This window comes from Aegilops tauschii, chromosome 7 (genome assembly GCF_002575655.3).
Source record: "Aegilops tauschii subsp. strangulata cultivar AL8/78 chromosome 7, Aet v6.0, whole genome shotgun sequence".
Taxonomy (NCBI): domain Eukaryota; kingdom Viridiplantae; phylum Streptophyta; class Magnoliopsida; order Poales; family Poaceae; genus Aegilops; species Aegilops tauschii.
The window spans coordinates 623,755,750-623,771,545 of record NC_053041.3 but is presented as its reverse complement, the minus strand read 5'-3'; the positions used below and the strand labels follow the sequence as shown (position 1 = coordinate 623,771,545).

The window sequence follows — 15,796 nt, the reverse complement described above, 5'->3', positions numbered from 1 at the left end:
TTGCACCGGGCAAAAAAAATTGTACCAGTGTTCATTTCTTATATCCAATCCAATAAACTGTCAATTGGTTTTATCTTTTGCTTTTCTGGAAAACACGGATATTTCTTTACTTTTTAAGAAACTGAACATTTTTTAACTTTTTAATTAGAATTGGAACATGTTTTGAACCGAACATTTTATGAACACACATATTTTTTGTTTTTTTAATGATTTTGTGAACAAATTAAAATATGAAAAAAATTGAAACCAAGAACAATTATGAACACTCATTATCTTTAAAAAAACTCACACTCAGTGGCAGTAACTAAAAAATGAGTGTTGGTGTCCGGACCATGGAGAATAGAGTTAAGATATTCTACCGGCTGGAGATGAGTGGTGTATTTATTTTTAATGGGACATACAGATGTTGGCATGTTCTATACTATTCGAGAGTTTAATGACTAATCTATTTCTTTTTGGAAATTTCAAAACATTTGAATGCAAACAGACTTATACTATGTCAAATTTTTATATTTGTGAGTCTATGTTTGTACTGTGGTTTTCAAAAGAAGGTCTCCTTTAACCTTTGTATGCCACAATTTAATATGTGGTGTGTTGCACCAGAAGGAAAAAAATCACCACATGTTGTTTAGTGATTCATTCATGTTGCCACTTTCCATGTTCGCCACCGTCGTCAAAGATGATACAATTTTTGGTGTCCGCGGCTGAAAAAAGTTGATGAATCCACATTCATGTCCCTCACCGTTGCCTCAATCAGCATCACACTATCAACGGATGGGAGAGTAGTGGTGCATTGAAGTGTGATTGTTTATATACACAGTTATGTGTTAATATTCATAAGCGAAAAGGGTTTTTCTATGCTATTTTTCTTTTTAGAAAATGTTGGTTATCTGGTTTGCAAAATTATATTATGTTCCTTTTCTTTTTGCACTTTTTGGACTTGGCCAGACACAAGTTTCTCACGTAGATTGCAGGCTCTCTCTTTACAAAAACGTGCATGCTTTGGAGAGAGCAGAACTGCACCCACGCATCTCTTTCTGTTCGATATCACAATAAAAAGAAGAAAAGGTTTCCTATCAGAAGATCTTAGTGTGCCTGCATCCAATGGCTTGGAAAGGTGACGGAGACTACGTTAAATCTCAATCAACTGAAATTTAGCGAATCTATTTAAAATTAGTAGCTAAACTCATTAAAAAATGGGCAGCCAGTTCAAAGTACCTAGCACAATGGCCCATGTTACAGGCGAAAGGTGATGATCGACATTTTTTTTAAGAAAACTTAGTCGGCACTTTTGTACAATTACAATAGTTCTTTTGGACAAACTAATTGTGTCAATGTTAACAAATACGGATCATATGCATAGCCAGCACAACTTCATACATAGATCCATTCATCGCCCACAATTGGTCCAATCCATCATTACTGATTTAGTTAATCCATTTAATTCTGAAAGCAAGGCAACATGCTTCTTTAGAGGAAGGTTAATATTTATTACTTAACTCAGATAATAAAAATACACAAAATCTTATAATTACCTATTTTCTTGAGTTTAGATATTGTAGCACTAAACAACAAATTAAATTATTGTGACTGCATTCATCTTCGAGAGCACACACACATATATATACACAAGACATACATCTGCAAGTGTTTCTTACCGCTCATATCACCCTTGAGCTAAAATTAGTGGACCTAGCATAAAATTTGAAATGAGCATATGGCAGAACAGAGACCTATAAAGAGTTCATTTTGTACCTTAGATATGTATAGTACGGTACATCGGGAAAATGCAGACTTTTAGTTAGAGAAATATGTAAGTTGCAAAGTATAATTTGAACCAATTTATCAAAGCTTCGTACCCAAAAGATAGACTTGCGAGGTATAGCGCTGAAAATACTTGAGTATGGGGACAACATTCAGACTGCATCAGAGTCATCTCGTTTCTAGAGTACGCGCTGAATTTGCCCGATGCCAATTGTGCTATTCCCAGGTTTGGGATCCCGCTTTAGATTGGAAAAGACCTTCAAGGCATCTTTGATGACACTCAACGAAAGGCTCTTAATTTTTAATTATGAATTTGCCCGATGCATTTTTCTAAAAATTAGCAAACATGCCCGTGCGTTGCAATAGGACTTTTAGAAAATAGCTCACAGTCCTAGATCCTAATCCAATAAGCATGACTGAAGACACCCCCACCCCTGAAGTTCAAAATCTCAAAAAGAAAAAAACATCTAAATATTTGATTCATCGGTATGCCCTTACATATCAGTTAGAATCTAAACAGAAGAACCTCGACACAAAAACTATTGCCAACAAATTTCCTAGTTTTACAACAGATTGCAAAATAAACATTCACATGGATAACATTTCGGATCATGAATAACTTAATACAGCCATTCCCTGGATTTAGGTAAGAATCATATCTAACGTTGTATGGCTCGTGTGTATCAACTACATTTCGTGGTCTATACATGGTTATTCATATCAATGAATATTTGAAATATGAATGCTATTAATAAGCAATCTAATTTGCATAAAGGAAAATCTTACAAAGCCACGAGAGAATACTTTTTAAATGTGATATAGATAGGGGCTTTGGTAGCAATATACTGCAGTAAACAGATGTCGTATATCCTAAGATTGCAAAGTACAACTCATGGTGGTAACAAACATCATTTTGAACATCTATGATCACTCGAAGGATAATATACTATCTGATTGCAACAAATATTTAATATTATATCTGATTGCAGTGCTAACAATTACATGAGGCAAGCTTAATGATAACGACAGGAACACAAACAAAGGTCATAAAATCCTTATTTACAAATGAATGCACTACAATGGGATATATATCAACACTATTAGCTACAGCAACAAATGGGGAAAATAGCAAGGTAAAATGTCATATTAGGCCGTGAAGACGAAACATAATTCAGATGTCTCACCATATCTTTTGGAGATCGAATGTACCAAACCTTAACTTCATGTGCCAAATCTCCCTAGAGATCCTTCATAGAAATTTCTTTTTCGCTTTATTTCGTCTCCTAAAACAGAGCAGTATAAGAAAGTACTGAATTTCACAAATGAATCGGATGAGTAACTTGTTTTTTCTTTATATGTTCTCCTCAATTGATTTAGAAAAAAAATAACAGTTAGATGGAAACAGTCATTTCTTATCCTAAGCCATGGATGCATCATGCAGGACCAAAATCTGTGTAGAGTGGAGAAGAAAGCTCATCAGCTAACATAAAAAAATGGAGGAACTCGTATGGCGTATGGGGCCTACATGTAGTAACGTATATCCACTCTGAATCTCTACTACTATTAAACAAGCAAACATATTCTTCTCTAAACGCACCCCGTCTAATGTACACACAACAGCCCGTAGCAATTAGAGCCACCTGATTAGATTCAGTCATTTAGATCAAACCGTCAATATAACAATAGGCCTCGTCAAAGGTGCATTTAGCAATTTCTGGAGATGGACGAAAACTCTACCATCCCCATGCGCCCCGCGGTCGGGACACCTACAATCACGCACGGAAAAGAGAAACAGATCCCAATCGGATCACCTCACGCTCAACCGGGCGTTGCAGCTCCGGCTTGCCATCGCAAGACCTCCCATTGGAGTGATCCTCCACCCCCTCCTCACCTGATTTTGTCCTTGCCATCAAGTGCTCTTCAAGGGGACGCCGGTGACTCCACTACTCCTCCGATGATGGTTGTGGGGTCGTCCGAAGAGGCGGGGAGCAGCGGCGCATTGGTGGACTGACCGGGAGCTGCCTCGCGCTAGGGTTCCTCCACACCCCCGCTGCACCTCATCTCCCTCTCGCTGTACCCCTCCCATCTATGGTGTGTCGTGTGTCTCTCCCAGTGGCGGAGGCATAGCGCGGGGCGACGGCTGTTGTGGCGCGTGCGCAGCTCGACGGGCTGAGGGGCGTGGGGTCGATGGCCGGAGGTCAAAGGCGAGCGGGGGCGGTGGCTGGGGGTTCGCGTGTGGTACGCACGGGCTGTGTGCTGGCTGTGTGCGTGGTGCAAAGGCGGTAGTAGCAGCAGCCATGGGCTTTTCTCTGAATTTGTATCGCAGGGTCACGGGCAGGACCATCAAATCTCTCTGAATTCTTCCCGGTTCAGGTTCTGCCCATGCACCGGCTGATCGAGGCGGTGAAGCACATGTTGGCCGTGTGGAAGGACCTCGACGACCCCAGCTTAGTCAATGTTGCCGGCAACGTGTCCGAGATGATGTCGCTCGGAGTTCTTGTCTTACTATGTTGTCTTCTGAACTACTATCCCTGAATTTATTTAAGGTTACTTCTCATATTTATGTTCTAAAGTAAATGCATCTTGTCTTTGTATCTTCTATACATTTATGTGCTACAACATGTGTCTTGCTTGTTATGTGGATGTGCAACAGATTTCTCCAACAAAGAAGGGTTCGTGTGCAAGGAAGCATAGAAGATATGAGGCAGAAAAAGAAAGAAAATAATAAAGGGTAGAATAAATTCAGTGTGAACTTAGAATAAACGTAGTATGGGTGTTTAAAAATCTTCCCTTTATGACTGTTTGGAAATCTGAAGTATCAAGATTGATCTATTTATATATGATTTTTTATTATGAGGTACAAAACACGCTTGCTGATATATAGTTTTGAAATCATGCTTGGGATTTTCTTCCTCCCATGTTATCTCCAATATTTGTTGTCAAACCTGAACCCGAACATCCAAAACCATTTTCATTTGTATTTGATAGTAGGATAAATAACTACTCCAAAGTCATCAAGCCATCATCATTCATGGGTTTAATTTGCAGGTAAGGAATAGTTGATTTCTTATTAGATTAATAATTTGCAAGTGAACACGTGTATAGCTGATGTTTGCATTATTTTGTGAGAATTATTTAGCTGCTCTAAAAGAATAGAGGTACGGTTCTGAAAGAATAGATGTTGATCCAAACCTTGCTTGAGTGTAGGTGTGTCATGTTAATCAATGATTTCGTATTTGAGTGTCAGAAATGCTTTCTGAGTGAATCATTGCTATTGAGTGCTCCTTCTTATTACCATGTATTTGTAATGAAAGGTTGTACTTATACTTTTTCTTCCTCACATAGGTCCATGAGTCCAGCCTAAGGAGACAACTCATACAACAAAACAGACTGAACAACTTAATCTCTTATATGTCTAACTATGCGGATATAGGTAACACAACATATATTTGTTTTCTATAACTTTACTGTGCATATGTGTATGAGTATATATTCAGTTTGTTCCACACCCCTCTTTTTTATATAATCCCGTGCCATTTTATATTTGTACAACTTGCATGGAAGGAAGTGAAGCAAATCTGGGTTTCACCATGACGACGTGCATTCTAGGATTCACCATGACGTCGCGCATTATAAAAAAGCATAAACAAATTCCTATCACTTAGAAGTTAAGATACATTTACTACTAGCGGAACAATGGAATGTAGTGTGCAAAGTCTTTCGTGCCAATTATTCATGCTGATGGAATATCCATCCTTCATGCTTTGCAGAACCATGGAGTGGAATGTACAAAGTCGGTAACCTCATGACGAGAAGGGGTACCCTTGGTTGGTGAATAAGACATACTTAGTCCACTCCTTGCTCTGCTTACTAATGATGTACGAAGCTGCAAAATACTAATTCTTTTGTTTTATGTGCGTGCAACATTTTTTATGCAGATGTAGACCAACATCTTTGGCTCCACTGTTATGGATGAAAACTGGTTGTGGTGAGTGTCGTCGAAATTTTATCTATTTTTTATTTTATTCACATTTTTAGTAGAATGACTATTCAGGCAAGATTAGAAAATAGAGCAATTGGTTCCATAACGTTTGGATTTTGGAGGCTTGTAATGCACTGCAAGTTTTACATGTTGATAAGTTGTCTTGCATATCAACGAAGTTATTGAGCCAGTGCTCGCATACATACATTTGGTTTTATTGTAAGAGCTCTCTTCATAAGTCTTATTTTCAAGGCCGAGAAGGTGTTGTTGTTCATGACATGTGCTGTAACAGTGGGACTTCTATTGTTGTTTATCTTGTAATAATAACTCAATTTGATAGCTCAAACTGGTTGAATTATCAATGTACATTTGGGCGTAGAGCATGAGGATGGATGAAACTTCTGTACACTTTCAGGTTGTCTATAAATTAGCAGTCTTGGCCACTTATGAAAAGCACGTTATACAGGCGAGTTCCAACACTGGATGGCAAGGCAATGCTTGGAAACAGTTATTCACTTGAAGGAGGTAGAAGGCGCTGCAGCAGCTGCAGTTTTCACCTCACTTGTGCTAGCCATTTTTTCTTGAAGATTTGTGCTAGCCAATTTGGGTACGGGTGATGCTCACGGAAGCCATCCTAGATGTAGCTCACGGACTGTCTTGTCTATATAATTCTTGATGTAGATGATGATTGAGTCGTGGAATGCTAGGTTTCCATGAAAGGAAAATGCGTGTGCAAGATTGGTACATTTTGTGATGGAAGGATTAATAGATTTGATCTTCTTCTTTGACAACCCGTGAGAACATTGAATAAGTGAAACAACAGACGTTATTGACCACAAATTCGCAATGGTTTCTCACTATTGGAAACACAACTTGGGTGGCATTGCAACATCGTGTATTTTTTAATTCACATGTTAAAAAAATTCATGTTTTAATTATATACTTATTATGAACTTGGTTAAGGCTTGAGACATGCGTTGCATGTGCACACTTACTAGTCTAACATATAAAGATCAAAGTCTCCTCACCATGATTCGCTGGAGTTATGTATGTACGTAGCGGCTGCCACTCCATGGCCACCAGATCCCTACCGCTGAAGCATCAATTCCTTGTCACCATGATCAAGGGTACATAGCAGCAGCATACATAAGGAGATGTACATATCATGAAGCAATTGTAATCAGCAAGCAGCAGCCTTCTCTGTGTTCTCTGTATAGATGTGTAGCAACCAAGCAGCAGCATGAACAAAATTGCAGCAGCGGGCTGCTGCTCTCCTCTCTGATCTCTCTCTATATGCAATAGTAGTATAGCAGAACATCAAAATTAGCTTTTTTTTAGAAAAGGAGGACGACCCCCGGCCTCTGCATCTGGACGATGCATACGGCCATTTTATTAATTATTGACACAAGACCTTACAGAGTCATACAACAATAAGCCTAAAGCCACCAAACTAAGCAACATATGTCGCTATCCCTATCCAGTTGATGTAGGGGCGCTGAAAGTCTTGGCCTAATACCAAACAGACCTCGCAGCCAAACCTAACATCTAAGACTTGAGGTCCCAACCAGGACGCCTGCCGGGTATGGGCACCCATCAGTCTGGCGTGCTTCTCAACCAGGACGCCTGCCGGGTATGAGGCCGCCGCAGCCACCTGCCACCAATCCATCTTCAGAGCTGTACTGCTGCATCAACCTTGCCCGGTCTAACTGCCGCCGACGCCACCACGATGCCAGGCAGCGTCACCCTCCTGCGCGAGTCCTTCTCCGCTCATCAGGCGCCGAATCTCCATTGCGCCACGCCGCCGAGATCCGCTGTCATCAATGGAGCAGAGGAAACACCGCTCCTCCTCTTGTCCCCTCCAACCAGCACTTGCTCCAAAACGATGCCCCCATGAGGGAGAACGATACCGAAGGCACCGTCATCGTCCGATCCGGTATACCCAGATCTAGGGTTTCCCCCGAAACTTCCCGATCAGGTTGATGTGACCTGCAACGACGATGCCTCCAGAAGGGAACGACGTCTGAGACGCCGCCAAGACCGCAGTCAGGTGCGATTTTCACCGGAAGCCACGTCTTCCCGACCTCGTGGCTGGCTGGAACCGAGCGGAACCTCGCCACGAAGACGTATGTCGCCGTCGGTACTCCGGCGGAGATCCGGCATCTCCTCACCGGTCCCTCCACGCGCCGCCGGTCGGCGGAAGGCCTCCCCGCGACGGATCCAAACGGGGCGTTGGATCCGCAGTGACCGCCATCACCATCACGACCAGGACAGCCCACCCCGCCGGATGGGGCGCTGCCACCGCCGCCGTCCATGCAGGGCCGCCGCTCCGCAGGCGATGGTGCTCCGGCCCCCGCCGCACAGCCCGGATTCGCCGTCCTAGCCGCCGCCGTTGGATCGCACGAGAGGAGCCGCCCCCGCCGCCTCAGATGGGATCCGCCGCATCCACCCGCCCAGAAACCTTCGGCACCGGGCCCGCCGCCACCGCGGCCCACGCCGGCGGCAGCGGCGGCAGGAAGGGGCGGCAAGAAGGTGCTGGCGGCGCTAGGGTTTCGGGGCCCCTGGCGGCGCCTGGGAGGAGGCGACGCGAGGGGGAGGGGGAGGGGAAAGGTTTGCTCTCTCATCAAAATTAGCTACCGCAGAGCAATCTCGAAAAAATAGTAGGAATATAATTAAAAAGATTCTAATGTGTTTATTTTGGCATATCGGAACATTCAGTGTGTATATCTGAGTTCTACACCAGCTATAATGGCTGCCAATCTTGGTTAAGTACTGATCAAGTAGCATTCGGCTGAACAAAAGCAATAAACTTCAGTCTTTATGTCCAGAGAAAATTAAGAATAATAGTGAGCAAAGCATATGAACATATCTCATTATTCAAAACTTAAGTTAACAGATCTACAATGTGCATCCTTGTGCACAACCCATCTCTAAGAAATTGTTTGGAACATCGTTGATAGAAATTTATTAGCAGAATTTAAGCTATAACATTGTAGGCAATACAAAGGAATTCAGATGTAAGCTGAATCTTCCTTGAACTTTCAGGCCTGGCCACTCCGACCCATTAGTCATTAGTTTAAAGTTCAAAACTGATGATAGAATTGGACGATGGCGTTCCTTGGATGGAGCACATGCCGACAGTGTTTCGGCGAACTAAGTGGAGCAGCGAGATTGAAAGCTTCGGGCGCAACTGGAACTGATGCCAGACGGTGTACAGGAGGAGTTTACCTGAGCCGATTGCACTCTCCCTTGTCCCGCACTTCCATCTTGTTGAGTCATCACAGCTACTGTTCTCCTGCACGCAGCCATGCAAATCATATCAGAACAATGTAACAATCAATGATTTAATTAGCATGGCACAAAGAGTCAGATCGACCCATAATCAATATGTCACGGCATGCATGCATCATGAAGATGAATCAAGCAAGGATATATTACATACCTCGAACTCCGCCGCGGCGGGATCCATCTGCCCGAGCATAGTTATCGCCGCTGGTCGCTCTGTGCTTGTCCTGCGCACTCGAGCCAGTCACCGTCTACGCCGAGGCAGCCCACACCGTATTGAAGAATCGAGACGGAGAAATTGTATAGCGAGACACACACCTTGGCCCAGGGTGGATGGCCATTGTCTCGCTTGTCCTCGGCTTCCGGCAAGGCCCAGTACGCCGTCCCGGCATGGCGGCGAGCGGCAGGGGAGGAGGCCCGTGGTGGCTCGGCGTCGCGTGCGGGCCGTGGATCACCTTCTGCTTCTTCATCTTCCCCATGAACCCCACCATCACCCTTCCTACTCGCTCTCCTAGGAAATCCACCTCAAATCCCATGGATTCCTAGCGGGGGTCACTCGAATCGACCGCTGGTTGCTTTTGGTGCCGGCGGGCTTGAAGATTGTAGGCGGATTGGGTGCCGGCGGGCTTGAAGATTGCAGGAGGTTGGAGACCGAGAAGGCTCAGGGTGGCGCAGGAGAAGATTTGGGCAGATGGAGAGGGGAAGGAGACAGAATTGCAAAGGGTCGGGGTCGGGGAAGAAGATCGGCCGTGCGGCCGCGCGTGGGGGCGGCGGCGGCGGCGCCGTGCCTGTAGGCATCGAGGAGGAGAGCCCGTGCTGGTTTATTTCATTTTACAATTCGAAGGACGGACCAAAACTGTTACGGACGAATTTACGGGCAAGTTAGAATAGTACCACCTCGTTTATATTACGATTTTGTCTATACAAATTGTAAAAGCGTATTATGACATGAGAAGAAAGCGTGTTGTGACGGTGAATCCGACAAAGTCAATCCGTACTTTATTATTATTATATATATATTATATATATAAAAAAATTAGGGAAAGATGTTTTAGCTACTAGATAGATTAAACAAGCCAATTAGTAAGCTGGTCAACCTTCGCAGCTGTCAGGCAGGGCGCAGCATCTTCTTGGTGCCGTATTCCTGGTGCGTCGACCGTCGATGCATGCCAACCGTGTCGTTACCCGCACGTACGCCGCGGCAGCCAAGGCCATACGCGCGCTGGCCTTGACGTGTCTAGCGAAAATCCTGGGCACACGGACAAGCACGAGCGTCTTATGGGGATCTTCACGCTAATTAACCTCCCTGTGAAATTTCAGAGAGATGGCCCTCCCCATTGATCTGCAATCAAAATAGGCCAACTAGTAGGTTAAAAAAAATAGGTCAACTAAGGGCATCTTCAACTCCGACCCTCAAACCGTCCGCATACGTCCGGACCATGCTGTCCGGATCATGAAAACCATCCAGCGCGGTCCTGTATCGGTTGCGGTGCAACTCGGACGTACTTTCTTCCATAAATCGGAGACAAACGTTGGGGGCTTTGCGGGCGTCTGGACAGCACCTATATGCGTTTGTGACCACCCTGGCCCACCAAAACCCCCTCTCTTGCCCGCTTTTGACCACCGTGACCCACCCAAACCTCCTCCCTCGTCCGCGCACGCTTTCCCGCTCGAAATGGTCAGCGTCGCACCAGAGTGTCACTGCCCGCGTTCATGCCCAGTCAGAGCAGACGTGCCCATTGTAGCGACCCGGTTCCGATAAGGATCCAAGTCTCCTATGCTCAGTGTGCTATCCCTGGATAAGAAGTTAGAACACAGTACTCGATGAAATAGCAGAAAATGACATGTTATAAAGTAACGTAAATACTATTAGCTGATAGTCCACACAGCAGAAAAAACAACAAAGATTATGGAGTCCCATCAACACCAACGGCAAAGTTGAGTATAGACATTATAACCCTACAACACATCACGTAACCGTCGTTTAAAATTCCGCAACATAATAAGTTGCAGGCATGTAGGTCAGTACGTTGAATGTACTGCCAAGTTACACTATAAGAGAGAATAATAATCCTATCTCTACATGCAATTTGGCTGGTGGAAGGTTCTAAGTTTAATTTCGTATAAAGCCAATTTTGTCCTATTTTCATGAATATCAATTTATTACTACGAAGCTTATCACAATATGATTGAGATGGTTCCTCCATTCAATCTATTCCCAAGTTGATTTAAAACCCATTAAATTAATTAAACGTGATGAGATCACTCAATATCCCACTTCTAGATGCTCAAATTGTCTGTAACCGGGGACACGGCTAATCGATTAGTCTTACACTCCGCAGAAGCTTGCACACTTTCCCCCACAAGACTCGATCACCTCTTTTGTAGTTCTCATACCGCCTGGTGTTTGAGAACTGGAAGATCGAGACATAATCTTCCAAACTGTTTCCCCTTAACCACGGATAGGCCGGTACACCTACATATATAACTACATCTGCTAGCCTAAAGAGGCCACACAACCAAATATAAAATAGCATACAAGTGCATATAAAACATCCAAGACTGATAACATAATAGCATGGAACAATAAAAAATTATAGACACGTTGGAGACGTATCACTACTGCATTCATATAGAGAGTTTGCATGTGATGTCTACTACACAACTTGTTCTTGTAGACTCGTATTGGGTTTCCAAGCGCAGAGTTTTGTAGGACAGTAGCAAATTTCCCTCAAGTGGATGACCTAAGGTTTATCAATCCGTGGGAGGCGTAGGATGAAGATGGTCTCTCTCAAACAACCCTTCAACCAAATAGCAAAAAAATCTCTTGTGTCCCCAACACACCAAATACAATGGTAATTTGTATAGGTGCACTACTTCGGTGAAGAGATGGTGATACAAGCGTAGTAATGATAGTAAATATTGATTTTTGTAATGGTAACAATAAAAAACAGTAAGGTAACGAGTAATAAAAGTGAGCACAAACGGTATTGCAATGCTTGAAAATGAGGCCTAGGGTCCGTACTTTCGCTAGTGCAATCTCTCAACAATGCTAATCTAAATGGATCATATAACCATCCCTCAACGGGTGATGAAGAATCACTCCAAAGTTCTTATCTAGTGGAGAACATAAGAAGAAATTGTTTATAGGGTACGAAACCACCTTAAAGTTATTCTTTCCATTCGATCTATTCAAGAGTTCGTACTAAAATAACACAAATCTATTATTTCCGTTCGATCTATCCAAAGTTCGAACTAAAATAACACCATATGATACGCATCAACCAACTCTAGTGTCACCTAGATACTCCAATGTCATTACAAGTATCCATGAGTTAATTATACGATACACATCAAACAATTTCAAATTCATAATACTCAATCCAACACAAAGAACCTCAAAGAGTGCCCCAAGATTTGTACCGGAGAAACAAAGACGATAACGTGCATCAACCCCTATGCATAGATTACCCCAATGTCACCTCGGGAATCCGCGAATTGAGTGCCAACATATCAAGTGAATCAATATAATACCCCATTGTCACCACGGGTATTCATATGCAAGACATATATCAAGTGCTCTCAAATCCATAAAAGTATTCAATCCGATAAAATTAAATCTCAAAGGGAAAACTCAATTCATCACAACAAGATAGAGAGGGGAAAACATCATATGTTCCAACTATATTAACAAAGCCTGCGATACATCAAGATCGTGCTATCTCAAGAACACGAGAGAGAGAGAGAAAGATTAAACACATAGCTATTGGTACAAACCCTCATCCCTGAGGATGGACTACTCCCTCCTCATCAAGGTGGTCGTCGGGATGACGAAGATGGCCACCGGTGATGATTTCCGCTCCGGCAGGGTGCTAGAACGGGGTCTAGATTGGTTTTTCGCGGCTACAGAGGCCTGCGGCGGCGGAACTTCTGATCTAGGATTATCTTCGGGGGTTTTGGAATATTCGGCAATTTACACTACTAGGGAAAACCCTAGCAGTAGCGCGGGTATTTTGCCTATCAGTAGCGCGGGACGACGCACTACTAATAAGGCGCTACAGCTAACGTGTAGCAGTAGCGCCTGTCGTCCCACGCTACTGCTATACATGGCTAGTAGTAGCACGCTTTAGTGCAGAGCGCTGCTGCTAATATCTGCAGCGCTTTTTAGCAGGAAGCGCTACTGGTAAGGGAGCGCTACTGCTAGTTTTATTAGTTTCTGTTTTTTTTCTACATATTTATTTTGTATTTGAATAGGCTTTATACAATAATCTTTAGCATATCATACACATACAAATGTAATCATAGCATATACATACAAATAGTCTCATCAAATCATGTCATCATCTTAATCATCATCCAACACAAAGTGGTCTCTCGTCATCATCTCAAAAATAGCGATACAAGTCTCGATTACTTGCAACTACATCGTCATCCATCTAAACAATGATATACGCGAGAAGAGCTATCACTATGAGTGAGAGCGGAACTATGCAGTACATGAGTTCGTATCCCTCTCTCGCATTAGCGTGAACCTAAACTAACTATTGGCTGTCGCTCGGAAACTGGAAACCGGTACACCTGGGCCTGACACTCCGGCCACTCGTCGTATACTCCTGGCATAGCACTTCTTCGCCATCGATGATCTATGCACCTGCGTCGTCACATGAGTCGATGATATGCAACATATATAGTTGAGCAACAGAAAGAGACAGACTTGGCAAAAATAGAAGTAACATATCATAAGCATAAATAACAAAGTTCATCGTACCCAAAATGCCCTAACTAGAGTGATCTTCGCTAGTCGAGGAGGACGGTTTAATTACATCAAAAATAAAGTTTCGCCGTGCATAACTCAAAGTTTTGTCATACAAAAAGTATGGACTAAACGGACACATTGTCATATATCGACAATCACTCCAACATGTCGTGCCATCCATCCATGTCAGGGAGATAGTCCCCGAGCTTAGTGAAAGGCTTCACGTCGAGACGGTGAGAGGCTACGCGTGTTCGGACGTCTTCCCGCGACATTTGTCCTTCTTCGTAGAACATCCCTGTTTTTTCGACGACCTCCTTCATGATGATTTGGGCAAGTTCGCGCTGGATGTGATAGAACTCAGCTCGAAGTCGATGATCCTCGATATCTCCTAAGTCCTTTGCCCATTGCAGAATATGGGCATCGCCGGATTTAGGTGACATGCGAAGGTTCTGGTGATCCCGTCTGTACTCCAGAATGTGGTGTAGGACATAGAATCCATCATTAAGAGAATCACTCGGTTGCTGGATGCAGTAGAAGTCGGTCTTATGGCTGAAGGCGGGCCTGCCGTCCCTTGTCTTCTTGTCATTGACCTCTCCACCCCGTTTGCCGTAGTAAAAGATAGCACTGTCGAGAACAGACTTGATGTGGGTGTAATCCTTTTTGGTAATGTTCTTTGACGAGTCCAAGTAAAGAGCGTGGGAGTATCGGGGGTAGAGGATGATGAGGACGGCGCGCCCGCCGCTGCGCAAAATAAGTACACCTCAAATTAATTAGACTCCACCGTGCAAATGAATGATTGAAATCGAAGAAAGGATATCCGCGCGGATGACTTACAGGGGATGATAAGGCACGAGAATCGCCTCCTTGTCCTTATTGGCAAGCATGAAATTGACGAGGTAGTCCCTCGCGTATTGACAGTGCTTTGCGCAGACTGCCAAGAAGCCCTCGTGCATGAAGTACGGGTCAGCGACACAGATAAAAGGTATCTGCTCAACCCCGATGAGGTAGTTCATGTGCAAGGCAAAAAGGCGAACAAACGTAAAATCCAGCTTCTTCCAGTGAAACATGTCGAAGATGTAATCGAATCAAAGGAAGAACTTCTCCGTGGGGAATGTGTCGACGTAGGACAATTGTCGCGGCACGTTAACCACGTAGAGTGGGTATCCTGGATTTTCCGAGGCAAGGAGGCCTTTCTCTCTCCACAGCACATCGTCATGAAGTCTCCTTACATCGCCGAATCTGGCCCCTATCGCTGCTTTAGGTAGGATTGGTTCACGGGCGATATGCCATTTTGCCGCACCGGGGATATCTATACGGTCTTGAACCCGAGGCTGCTGAGGCGGCTGGATCATAGAAGCAGCTTTTTTGCCTTTCCTCGGTCTCTTCCTAGACTTCTTTACTACCAGAAGGTTGTCCATAATACGTTCAGACTCCGGAGGCGGCAATTCAGGCACCGACTCATGACGCTCAAACCCTAAGTAGGTGCCAGTATTGGCATACTGTTGAGTGTCATCGTCATCCTCATCCTCATCTATGGCGACGTCACCAGCGACTAATGGAGCCTCTTCCTCACCCCCTCCGCTATCACCCAGCACGACAGCCGACGCTAGTTGGGTAGGTGAGGTGTTAATGTTCATACCTAACTGCGTGCTCGTAGGTGAGGTGTTGCTTTCGGTTCTATACCGGCTCCGCTAGTCTCGGCGCCGGTCTCAGTCTCAGCGCCGGTCTCGATGCCGGTCTCAGTCTCAGCGCCGGTCTCGATGTCGGTCTCAATCTCCGATGTGACAGGTGGACCCAGCAACATCAACTCTTGATCGCCAGCTTCCCTCAAAAATTCTTCTGCCGCCAGGTAGACGTTGTCGCAGTCACCAGAACCCTGTCCTTCATCATTGCTAGCCATGTTTCCTACGATTAAATCTAGTCAATTAATTCTAGACCTAATAAAATGAATAATGACATAAAAAAAGGCCTATGCTTTGCAGGAACGTTGACTCCTTCCCGGTGCGGCAAAT

The 15,796-nt window shown here is 44.1% G+C and overlaps 1 protein-coding gene across 1 annotated transcript; it reads right to left on the bottom strand.

The window, feature by feature from the left end:
- Nucleotides 1–8,590: 8,590 nt before the first annotated feature.
- LOC109732629 (uncharacterized) lies at nucleotides 8,591–9,842 on the bottom strand. Its single transcript, XM_020291807.2, has 3 exons — nucleotides 9,347–9,842; nucleotides 9,186–9,255; nucleotides 8,591–9,038 (listed from the first exon to the last, which is right to left on the bottom strand). The coding sequence occupies exons 1-3, from the start codon at nucleotides 9,562–9,564 to the stop codon at nucleotides 8,820–8,822; spliced, it is 507 nt and encodes a 168-aa protein (XP_020147396.1). The 5' UTR covers nucleotides 9,565–9,842; the 3' UTR covers nucleotides 8,591–8,819.
- Between the last annotated feature and the right edge of the window lie 5,954 nt (nucleotides 9,843–15,796).

Excerpts from the sequence above, each read along its gene's own strand:
- LOC109732629 (XM_020291807.2), bottom strand. The coding sequence starts at position 9,564 with ATGGGATTTGAGGTGGATTTCCTAGGAGAGCGAGTAGGAAGGGTGATG. Across the intron at positions 9,256-9,346 it reads GCCATCCACCCTGGGCCAAG|GACAAGCACAGAGCGACCAG; the intron begins GTGTGTGTCTCG and ends TCGAGTGCGCAG. Across the intron at positions 9,039-9,185 it reads CCGCCGCGGCGGAGTTCGAG|GAGAACAGTAGCTGTGATGA; the intron begins GTATGTAATATA and ends GGCTGCGTGCAG.